This window comes from Camelina sativa, chromosome 18 (assembly GCF_000633955.1).
Source record: "Camelina sativa cultivar DH55 chromosome 18, Cs, whole genome shotgun sequence".
Lineage (NCBI taxonomy): Eukaryota > Viridiplantae > Streptophyta > Magnoliopsida > Brassicales > Brassicaceae > Camelina > Camelina sativa.
In genome coordinates, this window is record NC_025702.1 from 12373987 (window position 1) to 12388115 (window position 14129).

The 14129-nt window shown below is 35.6% G+C and overlaps 4 protein-coding genes across 4 annotated transcripts; 2 read left to right on the forward strand and 2 right to left on the reverse strand.

Annotated features, from left to right (window-relative positions):
* On the forward strand, positions 1417 to 2951 carry LOC104761292 (probable WRKY transcription factor 27). Its single transcript, XM_010484358.2, has 3 exons — positions 1417 to 2091; positions 2194 to 2307; positions 2384 to 2951. The coding sequence occupies exons 1-3, from the start codon at positions 1616 to 1618 to the stop codon at positions 2892 to 2894; spliced, it is 1101 nt and encodes a 366-aa protein (XP_010482660.1). The 5' UTR covers positions 1417 to 1615; the 3' UTR covers positions 2895 to 2951.
* LOC104761293 (probable NADH dehydrogenase [ubiquinone] 1 alpha subcomplex subunit 5, mitochondrial) lies at positions 4323 to 5833 on the forward strand. Its single transcript, XM_010484359.2, has 2 exons — positions 4323 to 4736; positions 5445 to 5833. The coding sequence occupies exons 1-2, from the start codon at positions 4424 to 4426 to the stop codon at positions 5642 to 5644; spliced, it is 513 nt and encodes a 170-aa protein (XP_010482661.1). The 5' UTR covers positions 4323 to 4423; the 3' UTR covers positions 5645 to 5833.
* LOC104763413 (pentatricopeptide repeat-containing protein At5g52850, chloroplastic-like) lies at positions 5765 to 8616 on the reverse strand. Its single transcript, XM_010486787.2, has one exon. It carries the CDS (start codon positions 8486 to 8488, stop codon positions 5768 to 5770), a length of 2721 nt encoding a protein of 906 aa, XP_010485089.1. The 5' UTR covers positions 8489 to 8616; the 3' UTR covers positions 5765 to 5767.
* On the reverse strand, positions 10239 to 12219 carry LOC104761294 (ABC transporter G family member 8-like). The gene has a single exon (XM_010484360.2). It carries the CDS (start codon positions 12156 to 12158, stop codon positions 10389 to 10391), a length of 1770 nt encoding a protein of 589 aa, XP_010482662.1. The 5' UTR covers positions 12159 to 12219; the 3' UTR covers positions 10239 to 10388.

Below are 14129 nucleotides of genomic sequence, written 5' to 3' on the forward strand. Positions count from 1 at the left end.
CTGTAATAAGAGATAACAAAAATACAAAAAATTGGAAAACAAAAAAGAAGAAAGTAGAGAGAGTGACAAGTGAAGCGAGTGCTTTGTTTGGTTCGAATATTATTCGTACCATTGCCATATTTACGATTTTTTCTTTCTCTTTTTTTTTTTTTCTTTTTTAACTTATGATTTGAGAGGTGTGAAAAGAGTATTCGTGCTTTTCACCTTTTGTTTTTGTAAGATCTTGTGAGCATTTAAAATCATAAAAATATCTCTAAAATCAGAGATTCGTTTCTGAGGAAGAACTAGAAACTGATCTTGTTGTGTTAATGCATTTTTAAGCTGTTTCATTCTTGGATTCTTTTATATGAATGAACAATAATACTTACGTTACGTTCTTTTTCAACAATTTTTTATTATTTCTTTCTTCTTTGTGTGTTACCTCAACATTGACATTCACGCTTAAAGCAAAATTATTTGTTTGGATATGTTTTATTATAAAATTTTATTAAACCCCAAATTTTAAAACATTTTATCTATTTATCTTTTCAACTATATATTTTGTGGATTTAGTTTCTTTAAACAGCTAGTTTTTAATTCCTAGACTATTGAAACAAATTTTTTGATTGGTATCTCTTTATAGCTGAATATAATTATCAATTATGACCAATTCCAAAATTCAAATAATCTAATTTTTTTTGCCATATTACAAAAATTAATGTTTTCATATCATGACATTAGGCTTGTTCAGTTTTTCTCTTAAAAATTATAAATTCATATATGAAACAAAAACAGTTGGATTCAAAAAAATTTAGAGACAAATGATAGAAATGTATATTCAGTATAACCAAAAAAAAACTTCTAAAAACATGTTAGTGTTTCAATGCTTGTTGGGTGGATCTTAAGTTCATTTACAATGTTTGTTTGTTCGTAAATCATGAAAAATTTCCTCACCTATAAGAACGTTATTGTAAATTTGTCGTCTAGTAATAAAAACATGTTCTAAAATCAAAGACTGTCTTTTTAAATTTAATATCGATATAATAATTCGATACAATCTTTTATCACACGTTACAAAAATTTACTAGCCGAAATTTTGCCACACTCCAAAAAAATTCTTTTCATTTTCGGAAACAAACATTTCTCTCTAACATTATTTTATCACGCATCGAAAACAAATCATTGATATACATTATTTATTTTTACTTTTTTAAACGTTTCTAAAAATGAAAATATTACTTAGCCAATCTTATTATACTCTTTCAAATATTATCATATATGATGTAAGCCTACATCATAATATTATCTATTTGAGTATAAACATGTAAAAAGAGATAAGAAAAGAAGATATGAAAAGTGTAAACCCATCAAAAGTTAAAAAATTTGTTTTTTCAAATGTATAAATAATTGAAAAGAATGGCAAGTCAAGTGCTCTCTCTCCCACCCATCGATTCCTCTCGGACACTGCCCCAATCCCTCCATACTCCCTCTCTCTCTCTCTCACTCTTTCGACAAAGAAAAAGTCAGCGCCGTCCTTTACGCCATAGTTTGTCTCCTTCTCTCTCTCCTCACCATCAGAAGCAAAAAAGTAAACAAGCTTTTCCTAAAAAAAACCCAGGAATTCAAGATCACGGCCATGTCCTCCGAGGATTGGGATCTCTTCGCCGTCGTCAGAAGCTGCAGCTCCTCTGTTTCCACAGCTACTATAAACACCAACTCTTGTGTTGGTCATGAAGACGACGGAGGAAACTGTAAACAACAACAAGATCCTCCTCCTCCTCCTCTGTTCACACACATCCATGGAGACAGAGACTCTTCTTCTTCTTGCAACGAGCTACAAGAGTCTTGCAAACCTTTTTTACCCGTTACTACTACTACTACAACTTGGTCTCCTCCTCCTCTACTTCCACCTCCTCCTCCTATAGTTTCATCACCAGCTCCTAATGTCTCAATGAAACAAGAACAACTACTTCTCGAATCACAAGATCAGAAACCTCCTCTAGGTGTTAGGGTTTTCCCACCGCCCACTTCTTCTTCTGTCTTTGTTTTCAGAGGTCAACGCGACCAGCTTCTTCAACAACAATCTCAACCTCCTCTTCGATCTAGAAAAAGGTTGGTTTGGTTTCATCGATTAATAAACCCCATCTCTTACTATACAAAAGTTACTTTATTTAAACCTATGTTTTCTTTTGTTTTGTTGCTATAATTACACAGAAAGAATCAGCAAAAGAGAACCATATGTCATGTAACGCAAGAGAATCTCTCTTCTGATATGTGGGCTTGGCGTAAATACGGTCAAAAACCCATCAAAGGCTCTCCTTATCCAAGGTCCTTTTTCTTCTTTTTCTCAATTTTTTCTCGACAAAAAAAAAAGTTTAATTAATGTGTTATTACATAAAAACAGGAATTACTATAGATGCAGTAGCTCAAAAGGATGTTTAGCTCGAAAACAAGTTGAAAGAAGTAATTTAGATCCTAATATCTTCATAGTAACTTACACCGGAGAACACACTCATCCACGTCCAACTCACCGGAACTCTCTCGCGGGTAGTACTCGAAACAAATCTCAACCCGTTAACCCGATTCCTAAACCCGACTCGTCAGGTCAAACCGTTCTTGGGTCTAATGCGGTTAAAGAAGAGATACATCTTTCACCGACGACACCGTTGAAAGGAAACGACGACGTTCAAGGAACCAACGGAGATGAAGATATGATTAGTCAAGAAGTCAACATGGAAGACGAAGAGGAAGATGTAGAAGAAGTAGAAGAAGAAGATGATGAAGATGTTGGTGAAGATGATGACATGGATGATCTTTTGATACCTAATTTAGCGGTGAGAGATCGAGATGATTTGTTCTTCGCTGGTAATTTTTCCTCTTGGTCCGCCGGATCCGCCGGTGACGGTGGTGGATGATGGAAGACGAATAATCTCAATTTACAAAAAAAAAAAAAACAAAAAAAAAAAAGATAAAAGTCAGTTTTTAATTATTATTTTTATTTGTTAAAAATTTGACATTTATTGTGTTATTATAAAAATATATAGAGAGACAGAGAAAGAATGACTAGTCATAAATCATGTTTCTTCTTCGTTGAGTTTAGAGTTTAGACTAATACAGCTAAAGTTACAAAATTAGTTTTTGATTAATAATATGGTCCAAAGTGATATTGCATATACATACCAAAGCTTTTTCTTGTCTCCCAAATTTATAAATCAGTAATGATGAAAACTATGAATACCAAAAAGCAACAAATTTTTTGTCAAACTCTCTATATTTTAATTTTATAAAAATAAAATATGGGTTGACAAAAACAAAGGTAAAATACTGAAACAAACAAAATATAGGTTTAAATCTAAACCTTTTTTTTTAAAGCTACTTTAATGTGCCTAAAATAATAAAGTTGGCAGTGAGAAGTGAGAACAATGTTAAAAAATTCGAATCAATTAATGACGATAGTAATTATACAATTAAAACATCGGTTTAGTGTAATAATTGAGAAATAAAAATAATCATGTGGGAAGCTAGCTAGCTGCTAGACGACAGTTAATTCGGTTCAGACCGGGAACTAAAAGACTCCGGTTTTTGATATCACGAGACAAGACCCTAAATCTGGCGTCTTTAGTCCCACTTGTGGTGCCTTGTGCTTTGGCTTCTATTAAATGGTCAACCTTTTTTTATTACTATCAGCTTTTTTAAAAATACTACAATATGTTATTTTTGTCGTAATCCCAAGCGTCGGTCAAACATATTTTATTTCCTTATTTGTTCGTATTAGAAAAATCCTGCAATTAAACGTCTCTAGAATTAACTAAAGTAGGGTCGTTTTTGATATCATTTTAATAGAATAAGCCTATGACAAAATTACGGTTTTTCAAAAAAAAATTAGTATTGGTCTGTCCAGATTCTTATGACGAAAGATGGGCATGCAAGTTGTTGTTACCTCTCATCTTATCTTATACTAATTACTAAATATTTTTTTTTTGGAAGTGTTATCTTATTACTTTAGTGAACAAGCATTTAATGTAACCAAAAAAAATCAATACAAATTGAGGGAAAAAAAAGTTTCCTTTTTTAAAAAATATCTAACGTAAGAGTTGGCCATATTGTCTATGGTCCCCAACTCACGAATTAAAAAAAAAAACTAGATTTTTAAAATATAAAATAATCACCAATTGAACTAGAATTAATTACTAGGATGTTAAAAAAAAAAACAAGATAGGATTAATAATATGCTTAATGATGCGAATATGCGATGAACACAAAAGCCCAGTCATATGTATATTAGTATAACAGGCCCATTTAACTAAACATCGGCCCATAGCTTCTTTCGTTTCTTCGCCATCTGAAAAAGTGAGAGTTGACACTGTAAACAAACAACAACAAACATATCTGAGATTTCGCCGGAGCTGAGGAGTGAGAGAGGAGCAGCGATCCAACGGTTGAGATGTTTCTACGGGTAATCGGACGGCCATTATTGGCTAAAGTGAAGGAGACTACGGGGATCGTTGGGCTTGACGTTGTTCCGAACGCGAGAGTGGTGTTGATCGATCTCTATAACAAAACCCTAAAGGAGATCCAAGCCGTACCGGAGGATGAAGGATACCGTAAATCTGTGGAAGCATTCACGCGCCACCGTCTCAGTGTATGCAAGGAAGAAGAAGATTGGGAGGTGATTGAGAAACGGCTTGGTTGTGGTCAGGTTGAAGAGCTTATCGAAGAGGCACGCGATGAGCTCACCCTCATTGGGAAAATGATTGGTTCGTTCCCTCTTCGAATCTATGATTGATTTGATATTTTTGATTCGGTTTTGTGGATGAATCACTGAGGTTACCTTGTTAGGTCGCTGGTGATGTATAATGAAACATTTGGGATTTGATTTTACTCTGCATAGCTAGTTAGGGAACAAATTATGAACAATTGGACTAAAAGATTGATTTGTTTCAAGAAATGGGTTTGGAAAAATGAGAATATTAATTTTTTGAGGCTTTGTGGATGGGGCAATAGGTTAGCAGAAACTGAACACTGAGCATTGCATTGGTGAGTCTCTATGATGTAAAGGTTTATTGAAATTTCCAGCTGAAACTGAAATGCAAGTAACGGAATGCAAAAGTCGACCTTTTTATATTATTTGCTAACTCTGGCGTATGGGTGAAAGCTTGGTACGGTTTTTGCTTCAATGATACATAGGTGTGTGGCATGTATTAGTGTTCTTGCTTTGCAGTTATCTATACATTAGTGATAGTGCCTGTGAAAGCTCTCTTTCAGTGATCTTATTTCTTGGTTTTATGAAATGTTATTGTCTTTTATAGAAGTAGCTATTGTTTGAGCCTTGTAACATTCTTTGGTTGTAATATGCTACAGGGCAGACTTGCAGCGTTCTATAGTTTGGTTTGTTTATTCTGAGTTTGCCATTTACGATACTTTGTTCACCATGGAGTTGTAATACAATATGTTTGCTTGTGCAGAATGGGACCCTTGGGGTGTTCCAGATGACTACGAGTGTGAAGTAATTGAGAACGATGCACCGATTCCAAAGCACGTTCCTCAGCACCGACCTGGTCCTCTTCCTGCAGAGTTCTACAAAACGCTTGAAGGTCTACTTTCGGAATCCAAAACAGAAATCCCTGCTGCTACTAGCTCCAGCGACCCACAGTTGAAGGAGTAACTTCCAGTTTTACAAGTTGTGTGCTTGTTGCTTTTTTGTGGCTAGAGTTGTTCCCGAATTGGTGGTCAGCCTATGAATAAATTGCTTAATAACTTTCAAAACTATAACAATGTTGTACGCTTTTCACAAAAGTGTTTTATCATTCTTATTAAAAGCCTCATAGGAGAATACATATGTTGTTTCTTCCCTTTTGCAAGAACATTTGCCATTCTTAAAGATATGTACTTGATTCCCATCTCTAACAGTTATTTTCTTATCGACTAATCGGGTCAAGATAGATACAAAATCATGGCAGTCCTTACACAGGATTTTGTTCTTAACAACATGAACCGGAGCTTGTGGTGATGCATAGATAAAACCATATACAACAGCTTGTTTTGCACTGTGAAAGCTTGCGTTTTCATTACCTCGGTATGAAGAACCAAACCTTTTGATTTCTTCCTTTATCGATTCTATCTCTGCATAAATCCCACTCGTTTTTACCATTGTAGTAACATCCTCACTGACAAAGCTGTGAACTTTTCCTTGAACCTCCACAGAGCTTTGGCTTGGCTTCTTACCCAAACCCTTCTCACTCATTAAGTTTCTAGTCTTTTGGGCCAACTCTGGTTTTCCAGATTCTTCGTATAAGTCAGCCAAAAGAATGTAGAATGCTGGATCAGATGGTGCAAGTGCTAAGCCTTTGTTGGCCATATCTTCTCCTAAAGACAGATTCCCATGGTATCTAGAAGCTCTTAACAATGTTTTGAAGATCATAGCATTTGGTTTTAACTGCATTGTCTCTAGAACTCCTGTTGCTTCCTCTAGCCGTCCAGCACGACCTAAGATACCAACCAGATGAACATAGTGCTCTATCTGTGGCTCAATGTTATAAGTATCCTTCATTGATTGGAAATACTCAAGTCCCATCTCTGTTAATCTTCCGTTACTACAAGCAGAGAGCAATATCACGAACGTTACTGAATCGGGCTCGAATCCTTTCATCCTCATATCTTCAAATGCAGATAGAGCAGATGAAATACAACCGTTTGATGCCAAAGCAGATACCATCCCATTCCATGAAACCACATCAGGCATAGCTATTTCTTCGAAAACTTTCTTTGCATCTTCCAAGAGACCACATTTACCGTACATGTCAACAAGACTATTTGAAACCGAAACCGAGCTAGAAAACCCGGATTTTTCTGAGTAACAGTGAAGATGTTTCCCATTTAGAAGAGCGCCCAAGTTGGCTGACGCTGAGATAAACCCGGTTAAGCTAACAGGATCCATTCTGATTCCATCTGCAAACATATGACTGATGACACTTAGTGCCATTTCGTACTTTCCCAACTCATTAAACCTCGTTACCAAGCTCGTGTAAGTGATATCATCCCTCCTGTCCATCAGCCTAGTCGCTTTCCAGGCATAATCCACCTTATTCAAGCTGGCATATGCATCAACGAGTGAATTCCCTATTATTATTTCACCATCTACGTGTCTTCTGAGTAGATATCCATGGATCTCTAGTACCTGTCTTATAGACTTCAATTTGCTGCAGGCTCGGAGAACACCAGATAGAGTAACACCATTAGGTTCTACCCCTTGTGCTACCATCTCCATCAATAGTCCAAAACAATCTTGCTCAAACCCGTGATCAACAAGACCTAAGATTAATGTTGTCCAAGAGATGACGTTTGGTGAGATCATTGCTGCGAAGACTCCCAAAGCTTCTACTTCTGATGCTGAGCACTTCATATACATATCTACAAGTGCATTCCCGACATCAGTGTTTCCCTCCAAGCCAACCTTAATCATTTGTGAGTGAATCTGCTTGCCTAACTCTAGCGACCGGATAGATGAACACAAGCTCAATATTGCAGAGTATGTGAAGTTATTGGGCTGCAAACCCAAATCTCGCATCTGAAGAAACGTACCAATAGCTTCTTTGGCTCTCAAGTTTCTTACAAACCCTGATACCACAGACGTCCAAAGAAACACATCCTGTTCTCCAGTCGAATTCAAAACCCTCAAAGAATCTTCCATCAGAGAGAATCTCGAGTAGAAATCAATAAGAGAAGTCTTCAATACAACATTCAGCGGAACTCCCCTAACGATTATGTTGCTATGAATCATTTTACCAAACTCCAAACCGAGAAAGGAAGAGGCACCTAAAAGCTTAACAAAGGTAAACTCATTAGGAGACACACCAACTTTAATCATGTCAAAATACAACTGCAACGCTTCTCTCCATTTACGAGCTTCAACTAAAGAAGATATCATCATAGTCCAAGAGATAGTATCCGCGTTCTGAAGAGAACTAAACAGTTCACGAGCTTCCTTAAGTTTCCCACACTTAGAATACAAATCAGTCAAGCTGCTTCCTATAACAGAGTTTCCCAAAAACCCTGTCTTTATAACAGAACCATGAACTCGAGCTCCATGACTGAGATCTCTTAAACCAGCACAAGATCTTATCACCGAGGAAAATGTGAATTCACTCGGGTGAGTTCCCGAAGCCATCATTTCCCCAAACAACGAAACCGCTGACACAAACTCTTTGCTCTTAGTATAAGCAGAGATCATCACTGTCCATGCAAAAACAGTTCTCTGCGGCATTTCATCGAACAGTTTACGTGCGTTCCATATACTATCGGTTTTTAAGTAAAGACTCAAAAGATTGTTGCATAAGTCGAGATTGTTTAAAAGACCAAACTTGATCACAGGGCAGTGGATGTGTAAACCAATGCGAGATGAATTCGATTCGCAAAAGGAGAGTATCCGAATACATGATTGTTGAAGAGTACCCAATTCGTTAGTGCGAGAGAGAAATGATGAAGCTGCTGCCGCTACTTTGTTCGTCATTCTCTGTTGCGTCAAAGTTTGAAGACGTAAAAAAGGTCGAAACTTTAAAATTTTCACATCGCTGTTGAGATTTGCCCTTAAACAAACTGATTTAGTTTGGAGGGAAACAACAAAGCACAAGTACTCAAAATATATGAAACATGATGACACAACAAAACAATAAATAACTATATTTAAAAATATTATGCATAAATGTCGACAAACAAAAAATATATATATATATATATAAGAAAAAACACTATATTTTAAAACAGTGCAACACTATCAACCAATAAATTATCATACAACTTATAATTGTTAACCTAATGTTTTCTTAATTGTGTGACTGATAACTTTATGAAAAAAAATACTAAAGATGTTATTTTTGGAAAAAAAAACTCATTTTAGTAGTATTTCTGAGAATTGCATTCCCTTGACTAATTCATTAAAAAATATATATATAATATTTATGTAAAATGGTTACTATTGGCTATCTTTAGCAATTTAAAAGTAGGAGAGAGAGAAAATTGATTTACGAACATTGGTCCAAAATTCCTTGGTTTTAACTTTGAATGAACCACAAAAGAGTTTTAAAAGTACATTATCATCACAACAAATAAAAAAAACGGATGAGTTACACAAAAATAGCATCCATTTTTAATCGGTTAAAGTAATTGACCATGTTTGGATTCGTGTTGTTATATTTTTTAAATTGACCTAGTAAAGTTATTCAAAACTCGTTAATCAAACAATAACGACAAACAAAATCTTGTTTGGTAACAATGGGATTTAGGGAAAAGGCGTTCACGGGCCAGTAGACAAACGAACAAGTCCGTGAACACAATTTGTGATATTTATATGCATGAGTCTCTGTGTGTGTGTATATATATATATAATATATATATATATATATCAATGTTTGCATGTACATTTGTACTCATGACTGCTCTTCCACTTGGAACTAAATTTCAAGGAAACAAACAAGGACAAGGCAGCATTTCATTTTTGGGATGGCAACGTGACCAAAATGACAAATCTTTGCTTTTAGAATAACATATTTCGTTCACATCAGAATTCGAGTTTATATATAAATTAAGAAGATGGAGATCCGTGAAGACCACAGGTTTGTCTCCAAGCTTCAAGTAAACCAAAGTGACTCTTCTATGCCATGATCTATTTTTTCACCTAGTCCCCACCTAAATCTTAGCTTCAGCACATATTGAGTTGATTTAATTTCTCTATAAGGAAAAGTGTATATATACTATTTCTTCTAGTTACTTAGTTTTCGTAAACGAGTAGTTAGCCCATGGTTTTCAGTCTCCATATAAATTATATCTAGTGACAACCTATTACACATACCTTGAGAAAAAGTATAAATATTTCCTTTTTGATTACAACCATAACTTTATTTCGAACTAGTAATCACTAGTGTAGGTGGGTCGATCAATGGACCTAGGTATGGTACTTATTTCGTTTCTTTTTGTGATAGAGAGATTGAACCGTGTCCACATCATACTATTGTCGTTTTTCCCCTTATACTATAACAAATTTTTCACCTCTAGTTCCAAAATGTGACTGATGTTCATGTACATACATAATTATAAGTGAAAACTCGACGGCCAAGATCTTTCTTAAAGACTACTTAGAAAAATAATGCAACCGGACATGTCTAAAAAACGTTGAATATGACATCTCATATATCGTATGTGACATGTCTCCACATAGCATACACTTCGTTTACCACTGAAAAGTGATTAGAAAGAGGAATATGTTGAATAATTGATCCTGAATTCTCGAACGTCTACGAAAGATCTCATAACAGTATTAAGATCGATACCGAGATATTTGGTAAGTTAACTTAGAGTATGAAGAAATTAAAAAATTACAAAACGAAAATGTAATGAGGCAAAAAATAAAAAAGTTACCTGTTCGAACCTGAAACCCTTCTAAGGAGAACAAGAAAACACAACACACGATAAAGTACGAAGAACCCTAACAAAACATAAACATTAAACCACCTCTGTTTCTCATGAAGTGCTTTCTTATTCAACACGTCACCCCCAGTCACCACGCAGATCTTCGTTTGAGCTTCCTCCAACCAGACCAAACACTTAGAGGCCAAGCACGAGTACTCGTTTATCAGAAGTGCATCCAATGCATACTTATACATTGAGAAGAAGTACATAAAAAGCCAGTACTTTGGTAGACTTTCCTTGGAAATGAAGTAACCGGAGAACAAAAAGAAAGCCGCTAGAAGAATCGTCACCAGAGAGGTTCCCGCAATGTAATTTGGGGCAAGAGAGCTCAAGAAGAGAACAAAAGAGTTCGCCATTAGCAGAATAATCCATATCACGAGAACGAAGTACCCAAAAGCTTGCCACGTGGGGCAGAGACCAATGAGGAAATAGACCGAAACAGAGTAAATGATTGAGATAACGAACAAATACGGCAAGAAAACGAGTGTGTTGGCGAGAATGTGAGAGGAGAGTCTGTAAACACCACTCGAAGTCTCTCTCAGAAGAATCGGACGCTCGTTGATGAAGATCGGGAGGGTTTCAGTTGTTGAAGAGAGGAGAAAAGTGAGCGTGAAAGCGAACATGCCGAATCTTTTCTCGATTCCTTCTTTACCGATTCCGATGTTGATGTAGATAGTTCCAAGGACAAGACCAACTACAAGGGCTTCTAATGCATTGGTTAGAAGTAGCTGTCTTGTCCTGGATATGATCTTCCAGAATCTTCTCGAGAGAAGGCTTACCTCGGTGATTCTTGATGTTCTATATCGAACAATACTCTGCTTTTCTCTCTGTTTCCGGTTATCAGTTAAAGGAAGAGTGATAACGTCGGTGTTTTCGTTGGATTCTCGGAGTTCTTGAAGTATCTCCATGGCGTATTCGAGAGAATTGAGCTGCGGAGGGACGGTGAATCCCTTGGAGAGCAAGGTACCTTCGAGGGAGTCAAGCCTTCCGTGGTATGCAACAGTTCCTTTCGAAAGAAGTAACAAGCGATCGATGATAGAAAGAATCTTGAAGCTAGGTTGGTGAATGGACAAGATCACGGTCCGTTGTCTTGAAACAGCAATGGATTTGAGAATGTGAATGACGTCAAAAGCGGATTTACTATCTAAACCGGAAGTGGGTTCGTCAAGGAGGAGAAAGCAAGGGTCATGAAGGAGGCTTAAACCTATAGAGACTCTTCTTCTTTCGCCACCGGATAAGCCCTGAGCGAGTCTTGTGTCTGAAAGATGTGTTAGGTTAAGTTCTGAGAGAAGAGAGGTTACGGTTTCAAAGACTTTTGATGGGTTTGGGAGCAAGAGACGAGCGGCGAAGGAGAAGGTTTCAGAGACGGTGAGGAGTGGGAAGAACGAGTCGTGTTGAGGAACATAAGAAGAGATTTTGCGATAAGAGGAAGGGTTAATGGGAATGGAGTTAAGGAGGATTGAGCCGGAGGTTGGGGAGGTTTTAGAGGCGAGAATGTCGAGGAGAGTTGATTTTCCGGCGCCGGAAGGACCAACGACGGCGAGGATCTCGGTGGGATGAGCGGTGAGAGTAATGTTGCGGAGGATAAAGGAGGGTGGCTCAGTCGCCGGGAAGCGTATGGGGGAGAAAGAGGTTTTGGGTTTGGTGTAGGAGATTGAAGAGGTGGTTAGTGTGTAGGCCGCCGTTTCCGGCGGATGCAGCGCAGAGTTTTCCATATGGTTTAAACTTGTAAGAGTGAAGAAGTTGATGAAAGAGTAGTGTAGTGAATTAGATTTTTATAATATGTTTTCTATATGGTCTTGTGATGATGTATTTTGGAGTTTAATGTTGTAAGCCAAAAAAGACTTTACATTTTTAGGTTTTTTTTTCTCTTTTCTTTAAACTGTTTGCTATTTTTTTTCCTTGAAGTACAGTTTTGGATTCTTGCATTCTTTTGTGTTTATGCTTCTTAGATGTATATGAAATTATGAATATTAAGTTTCATATATGCATATGGGAGCCTTTATTCTTATATCAAAAAATTTTAAAAACTTATAAACTTCGTGTGTGTCGGTCTTTCAGTACTCTTCAGAAATTTAAGCGATATATCCAAAGAATCGACAAGTATGAATAAGGCCAAGAACGAGTTAAAAAGTTAAAAACATGTGGACAAAAGAATTTAAGTAACACTACATTTTTCATATATACTCATATCATATGCTAGCAACCATAAATACCATTAAATAAGTATGAGTAATATATATATATATGCATGTGTGTATACAGAGATTAATGATGTGGAAACATATAGTATAAGAAAAATACAAAGGAGAACGGATTGTAATAAGGTCACGGGCCTACTGTTTTCTATCACAACATTTCTCCTCTATTATTTGTTTTTTACAATCCGTGAACTCCTGTCTTAATTTGGCTCGCACTTCTGAATATTTTGTTAAAAACATTTTAACTTACGGCTATTTTAACTAGATAAAATGAAAAGACATTTTCAAAACCAAACGATCCTTATGTATTCAGGCAAAATTGTGTGGTTTAGTGCATAACAATGTGATATTGTGTAAAAATAGCGTGTTATTGGACAAAGTAATGAACGTGTATTATGAACTAGTAAATGTGCAACATTCACATTAATTTTTTATTTTTTTGCCGTTCACAGTTGTTTGACCAAATAATGTGATATATCGGGTGAGAGAACATGTTACATTTTTTAAAAAATCACACTCAAAATCTTTAATAATTAGATAGTGACGATTTTGATATAAGCTTGTCGTTATGTTTTTCTAATTACCGATCTTTAAACTATACTACTAGGTAAAACCTTAAAGCGTACGAGAAATAATATATAGAAATACAAAACAAGATAGAAATTTTACTTAGGCCTTAAACATGATGGGCTTTCTAAAATTCATGTATATCCCCGTTGGTCATAGAACCACCTGGGTTTTATATTATTCGGATCCAGGTTGGAAAACTATAATACTTAAAGACATCCCCCTCGTACTAGTTTTTATGTCACAAATCAACCTAAATATTTCAGTTTTATCTATTTACCCCAGTCAAGAGAAGAGATATTTGGTTTGGAACAATTAGACTTCAGCTTGGGTTTACTACTTGTTTTTGATTAAGTTTTCTTATGTAGATTAATTAATGGTTTATAATATATTTTTATGTTTTAAAATGAAAAAAAAATTTAAACAAATGATAAAGTATAAATAAGACAGTAGAAATTTTATTTTACTATCATTTAACTCGTTTGTCATTAATTAACGTTGTTATTTAGCTATATGTTCATAATAAATCACCTTTTATAGCTTTTTTCTTCAAACAACTTTAATAATAATGTTTTCTTCTAAATGATTTAATGATATATCATATATCCCGTTTGAAACTTTATTTTTTCCACTAAAATTGTTAATTTTACAAGAACCTTCGTATCAACACAGAAACACTAGCCTTAAAGAAGAGAAAAGGTTTTGAAGAATGCGATTAGATGCTTAATTGAGTTTCTGACTTGAGAATTTGTCTATTACTTCATCGAGGACTGTTTTGTATGATGTTAAGGCATTTCTGCAATAAATGGAGAATATAGGGCGAAATAATAAAGCTATAATTGTTTACTTGGGCCTATACATGATGGGCTTTCTGAAACCTATTTATAGCCCGTAAATAAATAAACGAAAACAAAATTG